This window comes from Nuphar pumila, chromosome 2 (genome assembly GCF_984573655.1).
Source record: "Nuphar pumila chromosome 2, dmNupPumi1.hap1.1, whole genome shotgun sequence".
NCBI classification, from domain to species: domain Eukaryota; kingdom Viridiplantae; phylum Streptophyta; class Magnoliopsida; order Nymphaeales; family Nymphaeaceae; genus Nuphar; species Nuphar pumila.
Window position 1 is genome coordinate 8,005,662 of NC_143250.1, and position 24,742 is coordinate 8,030,403.

At 34.7% G+C, this 24,742-nt stretch overlaps 1 protein-coding gene across 1 annotated transcript; it reads left to right on the plus strand.

The window, feature by feature from the left end:
- Nucleotides 1-3,870: 3,870 nt before the first annotated feature.
- LOC149844643 (putative dolichyl pyrophosphate Man9GlcNAc2 alpha-1,3-glucosyltransferase) lies at nt 3,871-24,318 on the plus strand. The gene is made up of 7 exons (XM_089985730.1): nt 3,871-4,024; nt 4,164-4,404; nt 21,620-21,794; nt 21,906-22,013; nt 22,851-23,012; nt 23,088-23,340; nt 23,791-24,318. The coding sequence occupies exons 1-7, from the start codon at nt 3,871-3,873 to the stop codon at nt 24,231-24,233; spliced, it is 1,536 nt and encodes a 511-aa protein (XP_089841856.1). The 3' UTR covers nt 24,234-24,318.
- The last annotated feature ends 424 nt before the right edge of the window (nt 24,319-24,742 follow it).

Below are 24,742 nucleotides of genomic sequence, written 5' to 3' on the forward strand. Positions count from 1 at the left end.
TGAAAAATAAAATAAATAAATAAATAAGAAACCTACCTGTGGTTGACCGGTTCGACCAGTCAATGCCTAGCTGGCTACCTGTACCTTCAAACAGTCTCGTCCATGCCCTGTTGCACAACAGACCCATATTGCTGTGAGGAATAGGAGCCACATCAGTTAGTAAACGGGTTTGGATTTGTCGTTGTTGTTACTCTTGGTACAGCTGCAGCGGGTCGCAGTCCTGTCAGGGACTTGCTGCAGTATCATTGTAAATAAAAAATTATATATATATGAACAACTTAACTTCCATTCGGAATAGATACGAGAATAGACCGAAGGAGGTCTGTATAGCCCGATCCACGTAAGTCATGCAAATATATATATAAATATATAACTCTCATTGAATGAACATACGCGAGCATAGTTTCACAAAACACAAATTTATTATATTTATTGCCGCGCACTCAACAGGGTAGTTGTTACATTTGAAAGCTCAATTAAATGGTAAAGTAATGTCTATTTCATGATTTTTGCCATTATGTTATTAGAATGAGTGTGTATGTGGGTGTTTTCACGAGAATGCACTTTTTATCGCATAAACATAGGAATAATGTTATGCTACTGCTGAGCTCTAAGATATCCATGATGTTAATTGTTTTGCATGTAAATTGAATATGTGATTCGTATATGAATGCACGAACCACTTGTTGTTAAATGCATAATCTTGATCTTTGCATAATTATGATCATTGTAGGGTCATGAATTATGCAAAAGCTCAAGATTGAGCTTGCGGTTCTGCAGAACCTTTATAATACCATACGAGTACTTATGAAACGTTGTACTTGAGACATGCCACATGGTTGCATGATCACTGAGGTATGATATGTACACCCTAGCTTGAAAATAAAATTTAAAATAATGCAAGCACAAGTACTTGGCTCAGATTTGAGTCATAGTTCTGAGAATTTTGGTTAGTGCCTATTGTGTACTAGGTTGATAATGTGCATACACTTGATCACCCGAGTGGGGGTTTGGAGTTTTAGAAATCCCTTGTGGTGCAATGACTCGCACGAAGAAATAAACAAAAAATGAATATATGCACATATAACCTAAACTGTGAGATTCTGGTATACCTGAAAGACAGTATATGTTACCGATTTCTCAGGGTTCTGAGTACACCTAAAAGACAATGTATATTATCAGACCCATGTTCTACCTTGGAGAGGGTAGATTATACGAGTTTCTTGGGACAATTATGTTTTTGTAAGAGCGAAGCGTCTCACCCAATTTCCACTCCTCCGAGTTAGGGGACCATGACTATCAATGTGTCCTAGGTAGTAGATCCAAGTCTTTTACAGAAGTTTTTAGAGTGCATCATCTTTCTAGTTCTTGTTATTGGGGAGTACTCTCTCGGTTGTGAACCATCCCCTTTGGGTATCCATACGGCTAGTTACACAATATTAATTAGAAAAATATAACAGACCCTTATGCGATATCAGTCTGCTACAATGTTAAATGTCTGTACGTACCCACAGGGTAATTAACAAGAGAAATATAAAGTCAGTTCACTTTTAAATGTATTTAATTACATACATTGCTTGATATTGTATTTGTTATAATATAGTTGTGGTTCATTTATGTGATGCATAACAGTAATGTTTTTCTTTATATACCAAATCATGAGTTGGTTGTATTGAATGAATCTCATAGAACTTACATGAATTTTATCATTTCATTTTCATTATTCGCATGTGTTGCATATATACTTGTACACATGACACTGAGCACATTCATATTGATATTATGCTTCTTTCTCAGATGGGGTGTAGTCTGACCCTTCTGAATTATTATTTTTTCAGGTATCTATTAAACATATCAGAGAAATTGTTATAATTCTAAGGATGTCCTGCAGAACTCTAATAGAATTGTTATTATTACATATTATGGTTTTACATGTAATAATCCAAGACAATACTTAATTATTTTGTCGAATGGTACGAAAGTTACTATTAATCGCTGTAACTCGCCCGATCTATTTAACCAAAGTTTTATTTTACAATTTCGCTGTGAAAAAAAAATATTCTAAAATTTTGGAGTTAAATAATTGGGGCATTACATTGAGATTTGAGGGTTTTTTTATTTAATTCATATTTTACAATTTGTTGAGTGAATGCATGCTAAATCCATTTTTGTTTGTGTGCATAGATTTTAGGGTTTTACATTTTAACCTCTAGTTTTGCAATTTATTTAGTAAATTTATGCTAAATTTGGTTTTTTTTATGCTTAGATTTTAACGGTTTTGTATTTTAATATCTATTTTTTATAATTTATTTAGTTAATGCATGCTAAATATGAATTTATTTATTTTTATGCTTAGAATATGAATTTCTTTTGCTTTATATTTAGAACATTGTCACCAATATTAACAACATTTTGAAAATATCCCAAGAAATACCAATATTTTAACATAGCCAATACTAAAGGTAATATCTCATGATACTTTCAAAATATCACGAGAAGACAAAATATCACGATATTATCATGATAATATCAAGATTTTTTTTGAAAAATTTCTTTTTTTTTAATTTATATTATTTGTTTTTTATATTTTAAAACCTTCAAAACATGTTTCTTTATATTTTTTGAAGGAAAATAATACAAAAATAAATTTTTTAACTTATATTTTTTTCAAAATTTTAAACTCCTGAGATATTCTCGAGATTTATCAACTTTTGAAAATCTCTTCAAGAAACACCCTGGTCAAGAAATTACCCTGAACAATCTAAGTGACTATGGTTTAGAATAAGAAAGTTTTTTTAATCAAAATACACAAATTTTAAACATTTGTGCCCAAGTTGTCGATAATTAGGGATGGCAGTCGACCGAGGCGGGGGCGAGGGACAAGGTCCCCCCCCCCCCCCTCCCGTTTCAAAATCTGAACCTTCATCCCCGCAGGATTTTAACCTCCACCCCCACCTTCATCCTCGTTTCATGTCCTCCATCCTCGGTCCAAACGGGGGTGAGGGGGGGCGGGACCCTGTTTCCCCTCGGTGTACAGTCATTCCTTAAAGGATTGGAGACGGGGTGGGGTGGGGAAAGGCGGGGATTGAGATGGGGGCGGGGTGGGGGAAAGCGTAAGTTCATCCCCGCACGGTGACAGATTTTAATCTTCATCCTCGCCTCCATCCCTGTTTCATGCCCTTCATCCCCTGTCCAAACGGGGCAAGGCGGGGCGGGGCCCCGTTGTCCCCCGGTCCACTGCCATCCCTATCCCTATCGATGATGAAACAAACACCAGACACATGGACGGTAGTGTTTTAACACAGTTGATGCAAACGCTAGACAAGGACACCTTGTAACTGTCCTAAACAGTGTCAAGACAAGACTGGACACAATATGGTGTTCTTCTCCAGCTTTGTCTGTGAACCAAATACCCTGGTGCACCACGCTGTTAACTTGGGTTGGATCACAGACAGTCACACTCAAATTTTGAGCCAAGTCATAGGGACACACCACTTTTGTGGTGTCCCTCATGACACGAGCAGACACACATGTGGCACATGGACACGAACACGAACACGATGGGTATGGCTAATATGTTAATATTATTTTAATATATTTTTATGATTTTAAATTTGTAAGTATTATTTTAATAAAAAACCTATTTTAATATTAAAACATCATAAAATTAATCTTTTTATCGATTAAAAATTGTGTCCTATTTTTCAAAAAAAAAAAATCAAACTTGCGCGTCCTTGTGTCTACGTGTCTTTGTGACAGAGATTTAGAGTCGACTAAAACGTGGGTTGGTTCGTGCGTACGTTGCTTTAAAAGTTAAAACTCGATTTAATGATCCATAACAGATAGGTCCTGGATGCAGCTCTGATCGCCATGGCTACTTCACATTCCTTGTCAGAAGAGCAACAAACCCTCACTCTGGATTCGCGACCCGTCTGGTTCCTCCATCGAAGGAATGCCGCTTTCTGCATCGTCCTCCTCTTCGCCTTCTTCGTTCGTCTTCTCATTTCCTTGCACTCCTACTCTGGTTCGCTTCTTCTTCTTCGATTCTTTGTTCTCTTATCTGTCGAATCAGTTGTTGTTCTGTGATTTGTTCTTCAGACGGTTGATTTCTTCCCTTTTCGGTTACAATTTGTTCGTTCTTGTTTGTTTGTGAACGAGAATAGGTGAGGCAACTCCTCCCAAATACGGAGACTACGAAGCTCAGAGGCATTGGATGGAGATCACTCTCAACACTCCAGTGAAGGAGTGGTACACGAACACTACGTCCAACGATCTCACTTACTGGGGCCTTGACTACCCGCCACTCACGGCGTACCAGAGCTACGTTCACTCCCTCTTCCTCCAGGAATTCGACCCTGAATCGGTCGCATTGGGCTCTTCCAGGGGTTATGAAACCCCCTTCAGGTGTTTCTCTTTTACCAGTTTGTGAGTAGCTCTTTTACCAAGTCTTGAATTGCAGTGCTTGATGACACTAGAAGATAGAGAAGAGAGCGATTGACACAGCGTATGCTATTCATGAGTGATTAAAAACATTTTCTATTTTCATAATTAGCAAAATTGATGCTTGAGTTTTGAGTACTTTTGGCGATCTGATTTGACAATGCAACTGTGGCAGACACATGCAGATACAATGCACATAGTATGTTGCATAGGTGGCCATGAAACAGTTATGAAACAGTCATGTTCTTCTGACTGGCAAGGGGCATATTATGAAGCTGCTGGTTCAATGATAGGAGAGAGAGTCTGTGCAGTTTGACTGGGATTCCAAACCACACTACCTGTCGTCTAAGACACATAGAGTTTGTTTCTTCATTTGCATGATTCGAGAAGATCCTGAAACAATTTGATGATTTGCCCAATTAATGTATAAACTTAAAAATTGAGATGTGTTGCATGTATAAAAAAGAATTAAATGAGAGGAAGAACTATCTGCATTGACGACAGTTTTGCTGCCTTACATTGGATCCATGAGGCATTCATCAGTTTGATGGGAAATGCATAAATTATCTTATATGCATTGTCCAGTTTTTAGGTCCTTATACTTCACTTCGTTTCTCACACTAATTGGTACTCCTTGTTGCTTCATTGTTCACCTGTAAAGACTTGTCTGTCTCTATTTACCTTCAAATCCTTACTGGTATCCCTATGTATATCTTATATATTTTGTAGGTGTTTAGTCCTCCATTTACATGCACAAAACCATTTCAAACTACATCATATGACTTCTTTTCATCTTGGTGTTAAACTCTAGCTTGATCATTCTTATATATGCCACGACCACATTCTATTTTATTTTTGTTTACTAGCGCATTCTTGCAAAGATGCATATTAGGCTAGAAAGGCGCTTATCTATGACACAAACTACCACTAGGTTTTCTGCAGTTAGTTCACCCACCGTATGCTGTTCATGCTGGTGATATTTCCTTAAACATCCTTACTGTATATTAGAGCCCAAATCCTGAATTTACTGTCACACTAGTGACTCTTTTGCATTAATCATAAGATCTTTTCTAATTTACCTTCTTAGTGAAGTGTTCATTCCATGGTATTTGACTCTTATTAGGGTAAGGATGAAGTATTTGAGAGATTAGAGGAGAAGAGAAGAAATAAAGAAGAAAAAAATGATGATGAAAAAATTAGGGCTCATTGAACTATCTGGTTACACTATAGCTTTACATATTGAACTCAAAAGAGTCTGACTAAAGACAAAATATGCCCCAATAAAGTGAAAAAATTACAAATACAAAGAATTAAAAAGATAAAAAATGAGCAAAAGATGAAAAATCCCTTAACACTTTATCTAAATGACTTAAATGACCCTTGTCTCATCTTCAACACGCCCCTCAAGTTGGAAAAAGATGTCAATCATTTCAAAGTTGCTTTTGATTCTTGATATTCCAAGTGCCTTAGTAAAGATATTTGCAAGTTGAAGTTGTGACCTAACACAAATTGGTTGAAAAAGTTGACTCAATTTTTTTACTAATGAAATCACAATATATCTCTATATGCTTTGTCCTTTTATGTTAAACTGGATTAGAAGCAATAGAGATAGCAGCTTTATTTTCATAATATATGTTCATAGGAAACTTAACAATTTCCCCTGACTCGGAGAGAATACACTTTGCCCATAGTCCTTTGCCCATACACTTTGCCCATTAGATTGATATACCTCATTTTTGTTTTTGCTTCCCCATGGGACTAAATTATCACCTATAAAAGTACAATAGCCTGACATTGATCTTCTACTTTCCATGGATCCAACACAATGAACTATATATATATGTATGTATATATATATATATATATATATATATATATATATATATATAGAGAGAGAGAGAGAGAGAGAGAGAGATAATGGGGATTGTGCTCCCCATTTTTCGTTAGGTAATGATAAAACCCTCAAAAATTTATAGTTTTAGGTGTTTTATGCTAGATCTGAAGCGTTAGATGTGTTTATCATTGCTTATTTATTAAGAAGCAAGTTTTGTTTCTAATTGATTTATGTAAAAATATGGATATTTTATCATCAAAATTTAGTACAATATCAACCATTGATTTTTGTACCGCTTTAAAATACACATTTAAGCATAAAGATGCCTAATAAAAAACATGTTTTCTATTGAATAAACAATTATAAACACATCTAACAGTTAATATCTAGCATAAAACACCTAAAACTATGATTTTTGGAGTGTCCTAACGTGACCTTACGAAAAAAGGAGCAGCACAATCCCCATTCTCATATATGTATATATCACAATGCCCATAGTTCTTGTATATCAACCCTTTTATATGATTTCTCTTCTAATGCCTCAAGATTCTGTATACTGCATTTGTGTGAGACTAAAGTGGAGCATGCATATATCTACTTACTATATGGTGTATGCATTATCCACCCGAGTAATATTGTGGTATATGAGCTTGTCAACTAGTCGTTAACATCTCCCAACATCCTTAAACAGTTTCTTAGATTTGAATCTCGGTTGATGTGTTATGTTCAATGGGGTTGTTCACAATTCTGCAACCTAACATTCCAGTATTTTTGAGGAGATCGAGTGCATGCTTCATTTGGGTGAGGATCATGCTCTTATTTGATTGAAGAACTCTAATTGTAAGGAATTATTTTCTCCCAAGTCTTTAATGTCAAACTCTTCATGTAGTCCCTCTTTCAACTCTTTTATCTTGTCATCTTCAATGATCAGTGTGTCATCTATATATGCCATCAAAATAGATACCTTATCTCTTCTTTTTGTAAGTAATGTGTGATCACAAATGCTTCTCTTGTAACCAAATTGGATGGTGGCACAAACCATGCTCTAGATGATTGTTTTAGTCCATAAATCACTTTCTTGAGCTGAAAATTTTTCACACCTTTAGACCAAACTCTTAGAAGATTCAACACAAATATCTTCCTCAAGTTTCTCATGCAGAAATACATATTTTACATCCAATTGGTTCAGAAGCTAGCCTCTATGAGTGACCTGTGTGAAGACGACTTTGGAGTTCAACTTGTTCATAGAGCATGTCTCATGATAATTGATGCCATGCATTTGACTATATCCTTTGTCAACTAGTCTGACTTTATATTTGCCTGTCCACAGACAAATATAAACTTTACAATATTATCCACTTGCATTCCACTGCTTTCCTCTTATGGAAGAGTAGTAATTTCCCAAGTATCATTTCTTTTTTAGGGCTTTCATTTCCACTATCGTGGTCTCCTGTTTGGATGTGAAAATGCCTAATCTACACATTTAAAAATTGGATTCAATTCTGATGAGTCATAAATATTTTCTATGGTTCAAATACTAGATGATAATAAGTGACAAAGTAGTTGAGAATACACAATAACTTTTGTTTTCTTATATCTATTGAAAGGTCAAGGTCAACATATATGCTACCAAGAGCAGGACAATATATCTCTAAAATTGGTATATCTTCAAGTATGGTAGCACAAGTCAAGTATGATTACCTTTCTTTCTCCACGAGCATCTTTTTTATCTACTTTTGAGGTTGAACCAGAGTTGCCAGTCGAGAAAGCCGGAGCGGAAAGCAAGACACTTACAAAATTTTAGGATCATATTATATATGTATCCAAGTTGTCTGCTCTGTGCAAATCAGATGCTTTACGTACGGAACCAAGATTGGAAGGGAGAACGAAGAAGGAAGCGACCTAGGATTCAAGTGGAAAGTGAAAGGGAAGCAAGTAGGAATCCAAAGAAAAGCGAAAATGTAATAATATTTTTTCCAATTTACCAAAATATTAGATTTATGTGATCATTGAAAAAATAAAACATGAGTATTTAAAAACTGAATCATATATGCAAAGTGCAACCATTTAACAAATACATTTATTGCAAGCATTTAATAAATAATATATCAAGTAAAATTCAGAATTCATATTCATGTTGCAACCATTTAACAAATGCATTTTGTTGCAAGCATTTAATAAATAATACATAAAAAAGATCCATAATTCATACCTGTTGCAGCTATTTAACAAATGCATTCTATTGCAACTTGCAAGCATTTAATAAATAATACATCAAGAAAAAATTATAATTCATATTCTTGTTGCAACCATTTAACAAATGCATGCATGCAAGCATTTAATAAATAATATATTAAGAAAACTAATAAAATTGATTAAGAAGCATACCTTTTTCAAGAAATGAACCAAATGACTTGTTATTTGATGTTGTGATTCTTGCAAGATAGAAAATGAGAAATCAATAAACTAAAAGAGTTTCTAAATTGGACTACTCCAACTACATAATCAATTTTTAAGTGCACAAAACAAATTACACATTTAAGCACTAAAAGTAAAAACATAATTTAATTTCAAGCATTTCAAAGTTTAAAGTATAAACTTTAAATTTTAAAAATAACATAATCCACTACTTCACTTCATCATGCAAACTTCAAAATAAAAGTACATAACACTAAAATCAAACCAACAAAATATTATAAGTTCATGACAAAAAAGTCACTGCCAAACAGCCAAAGCAACATAAAAGTTTCTAAGTTGGAGTACTCCAACTACGTAATCAAAGGAATAATCAAGAATTTAAGAGTTCATTTTATTGTCACCAATCAATAATCTATCATCTTTCTCTTCTCCTTCAGGTCAACAATAGATCTAAAAGAACTTCTTGTATCTCCACGTCCTTCGTTCATTCCTTCATTTCTTATAATGAATATGTAAAAAACTTAAAATTTCAAAAACCTTAATTTAAAATATAAAAAATACATATATAGAAAAAAGTAAAAATAAAAAAACACAAGATGTATAACACATACCTTACCTAGGTCTCTTGCTAATCAAACGATTAATCTGGGGATTCCAACCTTAGGGAACTGATGGTCGCTCTTGTATATTACTAGTTCTTCTAGCTTTGTTGGATTTATTTGTACCCTCTTCAATCTCATTTGTACGTATGGTTATCGGAAGCAATGAAGCTATTGGTTATGCATCTTTGGTTTTGAATTTGGAAATATTGCTTGATTGTTGTGCACTATCATCCAAATCTCTCCAGCGCATGTCCTCTAATCTCAATATTTTTTTTTTATAATAGAAAGTTTTGGATTGATTTTTCATTTCGACTGAGTCTTTCTTTGTAACGAATTATACATGTTAATTAATCGAAGATTCAAATGAATATATACTAAGGTATCAACATGATCTTCATTAAGCCTATTTCTTTTAACATTATGAATGTAGATATAGGTGCTCTACACACTTTTTTCTATAGAAGATGTGCTAATAAGTTGAGATAGAACCTTAATGGCTAATGCTCTCAACTCGGGCGTATCACCACAAAAAATGCAACCAATTAAGGACCAACATTGTAGCATTCAATGCATTTATTTTTGCTGCATTTTGGCTAAATCTTTCATTTTTTGATGCAAAAGCTATAAGTTGTAACCTATAAAGTGAAGAGAGTTCTTCATTTCCAGCAAATATGACTTCAAGCATGAGTATTGCACCATCTAAGATATCATTGTATTTTTCTACAAAAAAGAAAAAGATTGTTTAGCTATAACAAAAAAATGCAAATGAAATAATGAAATAATTAAATCATTAAAGTTTAAACTTTATTAAATAAATAAAATAAAATTTTTACCAAGAGAAACTCGTTTGACCCTTCCTGCATTTTGGATCTTGAGATACTCTAACTCATAATATTTTGGAGTAAGCATGTGGGCTAGACTATGAAGATGCACATTCATTCTAGCTTATCTATTTGAGACAATCTCATGAATCTTTTCATACAAATCTAGTTGCCCTTTTAATCATCTTTGATCTCTCCTAAGATATTGTTCATGCCTTCGTACACTTCACTAATTATAGGCTCTTTTTTATCACTGAATTTGATAATCTTGTAAATGTGTTTTGTGATCAGTAATACTAAACGAACAAAATTCCATTATTTTTCATCAAGAACAAATTTTTTTGTAATAACCCTCATTTTCATAGTCTCATCAGTGCATGATTGCTTTTACTCACTCTATTTATCTTATATAACTGTAAGCCTCAAGTTCTCCCTTACATCAAACAAGTGCTTTAGAGTAGTATAATGTGAAGCAAACATTGTTTTTGCAATCTTTATTGACTCAAACTTTTCATTACTTTTAAAGATTGCTAATGTTTTCGAATGATTGTTTTTACTTTGCAAATATGTTTCTCCCAACCAATGAAACTCATGTGCTAAATCTTTGAAGATCAAATTGAGGGTGTACAACATAAGGTGATCATAAAGTATACTTGTATGTTTGCCTCAATTCTTCACTAGCTTACTTGCAATTTGTTACATTGTTTGTAATCACTTACACTTAATTAAAAGGCCTCCACCATTTTAAATCCAGTCTTAAAAAACTCGGCAGTATTTGCAGCCGACTGTTGCATATTAGAAAAGTCGCTCGCAAATAAGAATATCGACACGAAACAATTTGATTCAAGTATATTTATCAGGTGCTTGTTCTTTATATTTGTCCAATCATAATGGAAACTTCAAACTTTTCTCGAAATTCACTTAACTCTCTATAAACATACTCCTTTTCATTGTCAAACATCATTGTTCAGGCTTTTTTATATGATGGGGGCTTATATCCAAGCACTTTACTAATTGCTAATATCATCTCTTCCCAGTACGGTGATCAGAGCACATTGAAAGGAATGCCATTTGCACATAAAAACCTAATAATTTTATGATCTACATCGTCTATTTCTATATTTTTAAAGGTATCACGAATATCAACTATGTTTCAACTTCCAATAGAGGCAAAAGAAAATGTAGTAGTCATATTAGGCTTCAGTTTATTAATTCTTGATCTTTTCAACTCAAATGTTTCTGATGAAACTTTCACTCATCAAACTTACTTCTTATTTTTTCTTGCCAACTTTTTATTTTTTGTAACTTTAAAACAAAAGATAATTTCAACACTCTTTTCCTTTAGAACTTCCATTAGATGTACAAAAACTCGAGTATATGACCCATGATAAATATTTTTGCAGATCTAAGTCATATTTTTTTTCATCTTCCTCATTGAAACAATTTTCTTCTCCTACCTCAAACACATATGGACAATCAGACTCCTTATCATTTTTGTCATTCTCATTCTTAACACCACTAGTAGATTCATGCTCCAAATTGCAAAAAAAATTGTCATCATTACCATAATTGTTGAGATAGTAGTTTGTCATAGTCATTAGTGAAACAAAGAATAAACAAATATACCTGCATCACAAAAGTACATGTATTAATCTAAAGACTATATAACATGAACACAACAATATGCTAAATGGCATGCCTTTGTATGCATCCAAGAGACGACCTTCAAAATGGTACCATTGCACTATTTGTGGCACTACCATTAGTGAACAATTTTTCATTGAATCATGCCTAAATAAATGTATGTAAACAAGCCAAGATTTTAACATGCATGCCTGCATTTTACAAACCAAGATTTTAACATGCCATAAATAGTCAAGACACCAAAGTTATAGCGCTTAGAGTCTTAGACTATAATTATGATTTACAGAACCTCTGTTAAAGCTCAACAATATTCAATTGGAATGTAAAATTTAAAAGCATGGGTTTATGTGGAATAATCCCAATGCTAAGCAACTTTTTATAAAATACACTTAGCCAAGATAACAAATAAATTCAAAGCACATTTCCTATTTATAAGATAAAGTTTTCTAAGAAATAATTAACAAGTTTGGGGTTGTAGCTTGTAAGAGATATTCCCGATATGACACGAAAAGCAAATGAGGATCACAAGGAAAAAAAAAACAATACTAGTAACTTCAGGTTTTAAATTTTGGCTTTTTTCATAATGTCTAAAAACAAACAAAAAATTCACTGCTAATAAAAATACAAAATTTTCAGCAATCGAGTTACATAATTTTGATTTTTAATTAAAAAGGAAGCAATTTCAGTTTTTCATCCAATCAGAGATGGAAAATCTGAAACTAATTTAAGAAAAATATACAGAGAGTGAAAGAGCATGAGAGATAGAGAGCGAAAGAGGAAGAAGACAGAGAGCGAGAGAGGAAGAGAGACAGAGAGCGTGAGAGAAAAAGAGAGCGAGTGAGAGACAAATGGGAGATAGAGGGTGAAAGAACATGAGAGAGTTGAATTAGGTTTCAACTTTTCCTTTTATAGGGCTTATTTACCATAATACCTTTTAAAAAAGGGTATTTTAAATTTCAATTCTTTTTTTTTGTAAAAAAAATCAAAACAAGAGGTCAAAAAGGGAAGATTGCTTCCTTTTGGGGGGAAGCTTCCCAATTAGCGGGAATCACGCTTCCCCTATATGGAAAACACACTTTTCAAAATAAAACTGCAGTTCCCATGCTATTTCGGAAGTGTGGTGTTTCGTGCTTTCGAACCGCGTTTCAGTGAAGCGCTCTTCCCCATGACAAATAGCGCTTATGGTAACCTTGGGTTGAACAACTTTTTTTGCCTCTTCAGTTTCTCTTCTTTTCCAAGTTTCTTATCACTTAGGGCACTAGATAAACTATTGATTCAAAGTAACTCGACTTCAAATAAACTCTTTAACTTCATACAATAGAAGTGACAACCATAGTTACATATCATCTTTTGTCCAGTGGACCATAACATTTGTGGCCCTTTTGAGAAGGTGGAACCCTAAGAACACATAGCTAGCAACTCTAGGATCTAACTTATCTCTAGCAGTATTGTGCACGTGAACCTAACATGTGTACCAAAATATCCTTGGAACCATGTGAAGTAATTTTGTCCTAGACGGCATTGAGAAGTGATTTACCACTAAGAGGTTCACTCAACGTTCAATTTATTATGGGTTTATATCATAGTCTCAAATATCGGTATCGACTATTTCTCACATATTATAGGTTTGATGATAAATCTCAGGAAGATCTCGGGGCTTAAAAAAAATAAAAAAAAAACTAACAAAAATAAGTAAGAAAATAACCATATTTAAACAATAAAATACATATATAGTAAAAGAAATAAGCAAAAATGTAAAATAAAGAAGAAAAACATATTTAATGTATATAAAATAAATAAATACAGTTAAAATAATTGATAATATCACAATATAATCAAATTGATGATATTTTCAAAATATTGTGACATTTTACCTATAATATTGTTCCGCTGAAAATACAATGATAATATCACAATATTTTGAAAATATCGCTGATATATGTGATTATGGTTTATATATACATCATAGTCACCTATATCGTTCAAGGTATTATATCGACGGGGATATTTCTCGAAGAGATTTTCAAAAGTTGAAAAATCTTGGGAGTTTAAAAATTTGAAAAAAATATAAATAACAACAAAAAAATAAGAAACTAATAAGTTTTGCATTAATTTTTTTCCAAAAATATAAATAAACATGTTTTGAAGGTTTTAAAATATAAAAGAAACAAAAAATAGGAAATGCAAACTTAAAATTTAAAAAATAAAAGAGTTTTCCCAAAAAAATCGTGATATTATTGTGATAATATCGCGATAATTTGTCTTTTGGCAATATTTTGAAAATATTTTAAGATATTCCTTTTAATATCAGCTACCTTAAAATATCGGTATTTCTCGCCATATTTTCAATATATTGCTGATATTGGTGACAATAATATACATTTATACTTTGAGAGAGAGAGAGGATGGCTTAGGCATGGACAGGCATTTCCCGAGGGGGGGGGGTGTTATTTTTGAAGTCTGACCATATAGATATGATCTACATGTTGCATTTTGCAGGAATCAACACTTGGATCGTTCAGTTATGACAAATGAACAAGTTTTTTGGGGTTGAAAATCAACAACCCACAATCTTTATAAATATTCAAGGCAAAAAAAATCATGTTTTTTCATTGAACAAGCACAATTCAACAATCAATTTCTAGCAAATGGTCCATGCTAAACAGAAGTGCTAGGTCAATATTATAGCACATTCGTGAAGTGTCGTCCTTTGAGGGTGTTAGTATTACATGTACAACACAATAACTCATTCTATTAGTTAAGCTTCTTCATTAATTCAGAAACCTGCTCATTCAGAATAGTGGTTTAGATAGCGACTCGTACAAATGTTATTGTAGATCATTGAGATTTGCATCTATAGGACACGAGAGAGAGAGAGAGAGAGAGAGAGAGAGAGAGAGAGAGAGAGAGAGCTCCTACTTTGAAGAAGAAGCACCCTCCATTCTCACCACATCGAGGCAGTGAACCTCCACTGTCACTTTATTTCAAAGACATGAGCTCCCTCCCTTAAAACCTAACGTTAACTAGATTATTGGACCTAAGACCTAATTACATGATTGTGACACTCCAAGACCCAATACCATCATTATGGGATTGAAGTTACACAGTTCTTGTTCCATTTTCTCAAATACGATTACTAATCTTATTCTAAGATTGTATGAGGTTTGGGTGTGGATGTAAGAAAGTGAAAAATACGCTACAACAAATGTCTCTCAACAAGTTCTCACAAATACATCATAAGAACCACAAAGGTTCACAAAGAGAACTTAAGAATACACACAACCCGAAACGGGTATAAAAATGAAAAATAAACAATTTTATTGATTTGAGATAAAAACAAAAAACAAGAGTAAGTATTTACAAGGGGAATAGCCCCATATTTATAGAGAGGTAGAGAGAAGCCTTAAGAGAGCTGTTGGACTCTCCAACGGCTCTAATAGAGCTGTTGGGGAGTCCAACAACTCTTTTTGGATTTACCTTTTTGACTAGTCAAAAAGGTAAAGGCCAAATCAGTCCAATGATGGATTGGTTTGGCTAATTCTAGTTGTATTTTAACTAGAATTAATTAAAACGAAAAATACTAACTAGAAAGAAGATAAAACATTACATGTCTATGAGATTACATATGAGATATTATATGAGATTACATATTTTAACACTCCCCCTCAAACTTACGGTTGGATAACCGAAAGTTTGCCTAAGAGAAAGTGAAACCTAGGAGCAGCGAGAGGCTTGGTGAAGAAATCGGCCGGCTGATATTCTGAAGCAACATAGGGAAGATTGATGGTGCCACGCAAAAATTCCTCTCGAACATAATGGCAATCCATTTCTATATGCTTGGTGCGTTCATGAAATGTCCGATTGCTTGCAATATAGATAGAGCTCTTGTTGTCACAACACAGATTTGATGCTTTTGGACTTTCAACTCCCATATCGGAAAGTAAACGTCGAAGTCAGACTAATTCCATAGTAGTTGTAGCCATTGCCCTATATTCAGCTTCAGTTGATGAGAGAGAGACTTTTTGTTGCTTCTTACATCGCCAAGACACCAAGGATTCTCCTAAAAAGACACAAAAACCTGTAGTTGAGTGACGGTCATTTGGATCACCACCCCAATCTGCATCAGTATAAGCAAGCAATTCTAAGTTAGAGGAAGCGGATAAAAATAATCTTCGAGAAATAGAATTTTTGATATATCTAATAATACGCAAAACTGCTCCCATATGAACAAAAGTTGGAGCATGTTGAAATTGACTGGCTGTATGAACCACATGTGTAATGTCAGGTCTTGTGATAGATAGATACGATAGAGCCCCAACAAGTTGCCTATACGGAGTCGGATTCTCGAGTGACTCTCCATCATCAATCTTCATTTTGACATTCACAATCTCAGGAGTATCAACATGTCTTTCATCTGAAATACCTGACCTGGCAACAATATCTAATGCAAACTTAGATTGAGTTAGCAAGTAACCTCTAGGTGAGTAGGCAACTTCTATACCAAGAAAATATTTCAAAAAACCCAAATCACTCATTTCAAAATGTGTTTTGAGAAATTTTTTAATATCATAAACTCCCTGTTTATCACTTCCAATGATGATCATGTCGTCAACATAAAGTAGAAGGATGATAATACCTGCATCAGAATTCTTAACAAACAAAGTTGTGTCAGTAAGACAAAATCGAAAACCAAAATCAAGCATAACCTTACTAAACTTATCATACCAAGCTTTTGGAGCTTGCTTGAGACCATATAAAGCCTTGTTTAGGCGAAGTGTTTTCCCTTTAGGTATATTCATTCCTGGTGGTGGGTCCATGTATACTTCTTCAGCTAAAGTTCCATTTAGAAAAGCATTTTTAACATCCATTTGAAAGATATGCCATCCCTTTATTGATACAAGAGCTATTAGGATTCTAACAGTGGTCATTCTAGCTACTGGGGCAAAGGTCTCTTCATAGTCTATTCCATATTCTTGAGAATAGCCTTTTGCCACCAACCGGGCCTTGAATCTTTTAAAAGTGCCATCACTCTTGGTTTTCACCTTATACACCCAGCGACAACCAATAGGTTTCTTGTTGTTTGAAGGATGGTCTTGAATGGTCCAAGTATTTGCTTTTTCTAAGGCTTCTAATTCGACTTTCATAGCCTTGACCCATTCTGGTTGATCCTTGGCTATATCATAACTGGGAGGTTCTTCATAGGAATGAATTAGAGCAATAAAGGCTTGATGTTTTGGTGAAAAAGACTGATATGACACAAACTTTGCAGGAACCCTCGAGATCCTAGTGGATTTTCTAGATGAAGAGGCAGATTCATGTTCCCTTGTGTATTTATCCAGGGCACATTGTCTTTCTAAATTTCCTCGTCTAGAGTATTGAATACAATCTTGACTATTTCTATGAGGATCAGAATCAATCACATCCATCTGATCATCTAGATCAATTTCTCTTTCACTATCCTTTGGAACTAGATCCAACAAGAAGGAATACTCATCTATTTCAGTAGAGTTTTTGTTTTCAAAAAAACTTTCATTTTCTAGAAAGGATACATTCCTTGAAACGTATAACTTGTTGTTTTTAGGGTCAAAACATCTGTATCCTTTTTTATTATTTGCATATCCTAAAAAAGTACAGGGTATAGCACGTGGAGAGAATTTATCATTCTTATCTGTAAAAACAAAACACTTGCACCCAAACACCCTCAGTCTAGAATAATCAGGTTTTTGTTTATAAAGCTTTTCAGTAGGAGAAATATTCTTTATTGAGGATGAGGGCATCCTATTAATAAGATACACAGCAGTTAAAATAGCTTCAGCCCAAAAAACTTTAGGAACTTGATGTGTGATAAGTAGTGTTCTAGTTGTTTCTATAATGTGTCTGTGTTTTCTCTCAGCTAACCCATTTTGTTGAGGGGTATAGGGACAAGATTTTTGGTGTGAAATTCCATGTGAGTTCAAATATTCTTTAAATTCAGTTGATAAAAATTCTCTCCCTGAATCAGTGCGAAATATTGAAATATCATTCTTAAATTGATTTTTGACCATATTATGAAATATTTGAAAAAAAGAGAACACTTCAAATTTGTGTTTGAGAAAGTAAATCCAGGTATATCGTGTAAAGTCATCCACGAAAATTACATAGTATAAAAACCCACCTTTTGACGTAACTGGTGCAGGACCCCAAACATCAGAGTGAATTAATTCAAGTGGTCGAGTGGAGACAAAAGTTCTTTCTTGAAATGTTAGTCGTTTCATTTTTTCAAGAATACATTTTTCACAAGTGAAAGTTTCAAAATTACAATTTTTTTCCATGTTTGGAAAGTACTGAAGCTTGGATATATAAGGGTGACCAAATCTTTGGTGTAAAAGATCCAAGCCTACTTTTTGAACATTGCAACATAATGTTTTCTTGGGTAATTCCAAAAAATCCATGTAATATAAGCCTCCTTCTCTATGGCCTTCCCCAATCAGCTTCCCTGACTGGTGATCCTGTACTTGACAATCATGAGAAGAGAAGGAAACATTACACCCATAATCAGTTAATTGAGAAACAGATAAGAGATTTAGATTAAGTTTGGGGATATATCTAATCTTTGGAACACAAAATCCTTTTGAGTTTTGAGAGTTATTTTTGAAATTTCCTATTCCTTTTATCTCAAGGGATGTTCCATCCGCAGTAAAAACACTCGATCCACTTGAGTCATAACAATGCGACAGTAATTTTAAATTTGGTGTCATGTGAAAAGAAGCACCAGAGTCAAGAAGCCATAGGGGTTTACCTGGATCGGAGGTGCCAACAGAAGAGATCGCAACTCCAGCTGAGGGAGAAGTTCCTTTAAGAAGAGGTTGTAGAGCCTCCACCAACTGAGACAGGGACATGTTTCCAATGGATGTCTCATTTGATTCTTTTGATTCAACAACAGCTACCTTCTTCTCATAAGATTTTTTCAACTTTGGACAGTAAGTTTTAACATGTCCGGGTTCATGACAGTAATAACAAATAACTTTTCTCCTTTCAAAATCGCCTCCTTGCCTTTCATTGTTTATTCTCCCAATATGTGGAGGTTTGTATGTGCGAATGTGATTACCTGGTCTAGATACAACTAAAATTGTATCATCATCGCTTTTGTCGACTCGTTTCTTGAGTCTATTTTCTTCCATACTTAGCTCTTCAATGGTATCTTCAATAGAGGGAACATTTCCCCGATGTAGAAGAGCGGACTTGGTTGATTCAAATTCGGGTCTCAACCCATTTATAAATTGAAAAAAATGCTCCGCATTTACTTGATTTTGGCGAAGCTCAATGTCTTGTGGACAATGCCACTTTGGTTCAAGAAGAGCCAACTCTTCCCATAGTTCGGATAAGCTATTATAGTATTCTCTAATACTTCTCTCTCCTTGAACCATATTCCGAACCTTTTCTTGTAAGTTACATATATGAGCAATATCTTTAAGAGAATACATTCTCTTAAGATATTCCCACGCATCATTAGCATGTTCAAATTTTGCGAGACTTGAACACTTCTTTATGTCTACACTAGAAATTAGCCAAGACATGATCTTGGCGTGACCCATTCTCCATTCTTTTCATTCCTTTTCATATGTGGAGATGGCCTTAGTTTTTTCCACCTCCGAAAGAGGTACTTCTCTTCCACCTTCTTCTTTAGTGAGCGTTAGTTTAAGTTCCTTATCGGTTCCATCAACTAAGCCCCATAGACCCTTTCCCCAAATAAGATGCTTCATGATTGAAGCCCATGTTACATAGTTTGAATCGTTGAGTTTTATGGACTTAATGGTGACATTATCATTGTCATCCATTTTACAAGCTTGAGAATGAGAGGGGAAGAAGAAAAGCAAGTGGGAAGAGGAATATTTTAGCCACAAGGATCGAAAATAAGTAGCCTTCCACGCCCTTCAAGGCTACACACAAGCACTCCTTCAAAGAGACTTCACTTTCTTGAAGAGTAGTTGCATGGCACGCTTCCCAATACACGTCCACCGACCTTGCTTTGATACCATATAAGAAAGTGAAAAATACGCTACAACAAATGTCTCTCAACAAGTTCTCACAAATACATCATAAGAACCACAAAGGTTCACAAAGAGAACTTAAGAATACACACAACCCGAAACGGGTATAAAAATGAAAAATAAACAATTTTATTGATTTGAGATAAAAACCCAAAACAAGAGTAAGTATTTACAAGGGGAATAGCCCCATATTTATAGAGAGGTAGAGAGAAGCCTTAAGAGAGCTGTTGGACTCTCCAACGGCTCTAATAGAGCTGTTGGGGAGTCCAACAACTCTTTTTGGATTTACCTTTTTGACTAGTCAAAAAGGTAAAGGCCAAATCAGTCCAATGATGGATTGGTTTGGCTAATTCTAGTTGTATTTTAACTAGAATTAATTAAAACGAAAAATCCTAACTAGAAAGAAGATAAAACATTACATGTCTATGAGATTACATATGAGATATTATATGAGATTACATATTTTAACAGTGGATTGGATCAGGATCCACACTTATAAACCACTTAAGTCACATTTGTTAAGAGTTAAAAATGTGGATACTTTTGTAATTTTGGACTTTTGTCCTTTTCTTTTCTAAAAGTAATAGGTCTTATTGTTTGTTTGTTTTTTTTGAGGGGGGGAGGGGTTTGAGAGGAAGTCTCTCTCTCTCTCTCCTATGAGCGGAGAAGAAGGCGGAAGAAGAAAAAGAATATAAAGAAGAAAACAAAGGAGGCTGAACAACTTTCTCCAAGAGCATATTTTTTCATCCACTTTGGAGGTTTAAAAACTTTTTTTGCCTCTTATTCTGCATGTTCCTTATCACTTGGGGCACTAGATAAACTATTGATTCAAACTAACTCAACTTCTGATGACTACTACTTATTTCATACAATAGAAGTGACATACATAGTTACATATCATCTTTTGGCCATTGGACCATAACATTTGTGGCCCGTTTGAGAAGGTGGAACCTTGAAAACACATAGTTGGCAACTCTAGAATCTAACTTGCAGTACTGTTCACATGAACATAACATGTATACCAAAATATCCTTAGAACCATATGAAGTAATTTTGTCTTAATACTAAGGCACTGAGAAGATAGAGAATCACCACCATTAATAAGAGGCCTGCCCTTCATTAATGAGGGGGTGTACCTCATTAATAAAAAAGGAAAAGAGGGGGGGGGGTATGAAACTTCCTCTCTCTCTCTCTCTCACACACACACACACACTATGGACATGATGCCCAAATTTACTTCAAACTGTTGGGCACTCAACATGCCATGTTCAAATTTTTGGACACTTTCACATTAAAAAATGGCATGTTGGTGTCATGTCCAAGCATGCCCATGTTGGTGTCGGTGTCAAGCCGTGTCCGTCACCGACACTTCATCCTGGTTGAAGTGTCCGTGTAACATAGGGATAAAGAAAAAGAACGGAGAATTGTCATATTAGAATTTAGTTTCACTTATAGGGGGCTCAATATCTTGAGATAGAAGTGACAAGAAGAGAAGGGAGGAATCCAAACCATACAGCTTGTTGTAAAGGAATCCTCATCAATCTGACCAAGGATGCCCTATTCCATTATCTTAAAGAGAATAGGACAACCTTGAACCTATTTTACTATTTTGCCTCTGTTATAAATAATAATTGCAATAATGAAATGCACATTAAATTGACAGCCATATACAGAAAAATGCAATAATTACAAAGATGGAACTCCACATCCCTTGCCTCTATCTCTGGCAATGCTTATTACCAAATTGCTATCATGTAATAAATAATTTACTAAGTCTTTGTGCAACCTCCTGGTGCTTTTCTAATTAATCCTTTAATTTGTGACTTTCAGTAAGCTGCTGATGAGGTGGACTGTTTTATCATCTGATGCACTTATATTTTTTCCAGCCGCTGTCTATTTTGTATCAGTCTATTACTTTAGCAGCAAAGATGAAGAAATGACTTGGCTTCTTGCTATGATCTTACTTAATCCAAGTCTGATCTTAATAGACCATGGCCACTTTCAGGTATGTGGCGCTACCTGACAGATCATGTGAGGACTTGAATTAGTAGTTTCTGACTCTTTCATCATGTTTTTTGTTTGATATATGCATTGGCTGGCATTTTTTCACCGACAGTACAACTGCATAAGCTTGGGGCTAACAATTGGAGCAGTTGCTGCAATCTTGTCCAAGAATGATCTGGTTGCTTGTGTCTTCTTCAGTCTAGCACTCAATCATAAGCAGGTTTATTGTGTTATTATGTTGCTTGCAAAAAATCTTTCATGTATGATATATAATGTCACTGTTACGAGTTTCTCTCTCTATCTCTCTTCAGTTCCCTTGTTTATCCCAGGGCATTGTTATGTACATCATATTCTGCTTGATTGCATTTATAGGGTCATTTTTCCTGACCATAATTAACCCCTTGTTTGGATCACTTTTTAAATTGCTCCTTGCCGTTTATACTTATTTTAAATATCAAGTTTTTGGTGTTTGGATCATTTAGTTTTATTATTTTTAATGATATTTTATAAATTTGACCCCCTTTTTTCAAAAATATAGGGAGACCTACTTTTTTTGGGGGTAAGTACTTATTTTCTTCCATTCCACTCCCATCACCACTATTACCATCATCATCACCACCACTTCTCCTCCACCAGCACCACCAGCATCACCACTACCACTATTACCATTGCCACCACCACCACCAGCAGTATCGCTATTGTCATCACCCCCATTACCATCATCACTATTGCCATTACCACCATCACCATTACCACAACTACCACTGTCACCATTACCACTACCACCATCCGCCACTACCACTACTAACTAATCTTCTTTTCTTGTTCATTAAAATTTAAATAGTTGGTGATACAAACATTCACATGATTAAAAATAAGGGCATCTTCTTTATAAAATGTACTTTAATTTATTTTTATAAGCAATAAATAAAAACATATCCAAACAGGGCCTAAGAAAACTTTGTTTTTCCAATTTTGTTTTCTTTCATGGTGTTCTGAATTATCATTGTCTTTCGTTCTGTGCTTCATTTATGAGATAATTGCTGCAATCTTGCAGATGAGTGCATATTTTGCTCCTGCCTTTTTCAGCCATCTCTTAGGAAAATGCCTAAGGCATCAGAATCCAGTTTTTGAAATCTTAAAACTGGGAATTACTGTCTTGATGACATTCTTTGTTATTTGGTGGCCTTATCTCTACTCTATGGAAACAGTCTTGCAGGTAAGAATGCACTTCCTTTTTATGAACTTTGTTATATTTCCCATGTCATCGTGTTTAATCTGATTATCACAGCAGGTTTTATCCCGTTTGGTTCCATTTGAAAGAGGAATCTATGAGGACTATGTGGCTAACTTTTGGTGTAGCACTTCATTTTTTGTGAAGTGGAAAAGGTTGTTCGGCGCACGAGAGTTGAAGTGGCTCAGTTTGAGTGCAACTGTTGCTGCCGCTTTACCATCAATGATACAGCAGATAAAAGCTCCAAGCAGCCGAGGCTTCCTTTATGCTTTGGTCAACAGTTCATTTTCATTCTATTTATTTTCATTCCAAGGTACCTTTTATTTCCACACTGCAATTCGCATTTGAAACAAACTCATTGGACAACCTGAACAGAATCTTTTTGTTCCTTTCACAAGTTTGAGATGGCCTAAAAAAGGATCATTTGAAATGAATCCAGGTGCTTTTGTTGTTCATTCTTAAAGTGAACAAAGGTTTGTTAGATTATCCTTTTAGTTGGGAAAATTATATTATTTTTCAAAAGGCTTTGATCTTACAATTAGAATTTAAAGGAAGCTTTTTTCTCCTGTTCTGTCATTTTTGGGTATGCATTTTGTGTCTGAGAGAGAGAGAGAGAGAGAGAGAGAGAGAGAGAGAGAGAGAGAGAGACTTCTTTCTTGCTTTCTTTTTGAGCAGTTCCGTAATCTTCCAATATTGTCTATCCGTATAGGTGATGCTCTTATGAAAATCTTATGAGCCCATATCTGTGTGTGTTAATTTGCAGTTCACGAGAAGTCAATATTGTTGCCTCTGTTGCCTGCAAGCCTTTTAGCACTGGAAGAAACTACTTTTTTCAACTGGTTTAGCTACTATGCTCTTCTATCAATGTATCCTTTGCTTTGCCGTGATGGGTTGTTTCTGCCACACATTGCACTTCTTTCCCTCTGCATTCTTGTTGCTTATGCACCATTTGGACAACATGGTAAAGGTTCAAGGACTGCCTCCAGTGTCAAAGCCTTGATGGCTGTCCCTCTTCTTTTCTCTCTTATTCTTTATGGCATGTACTTATCTGTGAGCCCTCCTAAGAAATATCCATTTCTGTTTGATGCCCTTATAATGATTCTTTGCTTCTCCCAGTATTTGGCACTTGCCACTTATTCCAATATTAAACAATGGATGTTATCAGATGTGCTGATGTGGGAGACCAAGGAAAAAAAGGCTCTTTGACATAAGGTACATCAAGTTATGATGATCATCTTCATTATTAATGCCATCGTATTATTTGTTCATTTCTGATTCTGTAGCATTATTGGTCAATGTTACTGAAGGGTTGTTATACCTCCTGCCTTACATGTAAAAGAATATCAATTTAAATAGTAATTCCAAATCGCTATGCAAGATTCTGTTTCCAAGCAACCTTTAGATGAAAAATAAAGCAGCAATATCTTTTCTCTTGGAGTTTAGTATTTAGGCTTTCCATTCTCAGGGCACTGCTTGTTTCTGTTCCATGCACTTCAAAATGCTAGTCTTTGTCAGCAAGACTTTGGTGTCCTTAGAAACCTATTCACAAGTACCAGGAAATGAAAATGTTAGGAGTGTCAATGACCACTAGTTCTGGCCGTGCGTACACTAAAGAATCAACATGTGCATCACATTGGCTGTCCGTTGAGCTCATGGGATATGATATCTCATCTAGCTAATAAGTAACCTTTCAACCAAAGGAAAGTCCTACATCT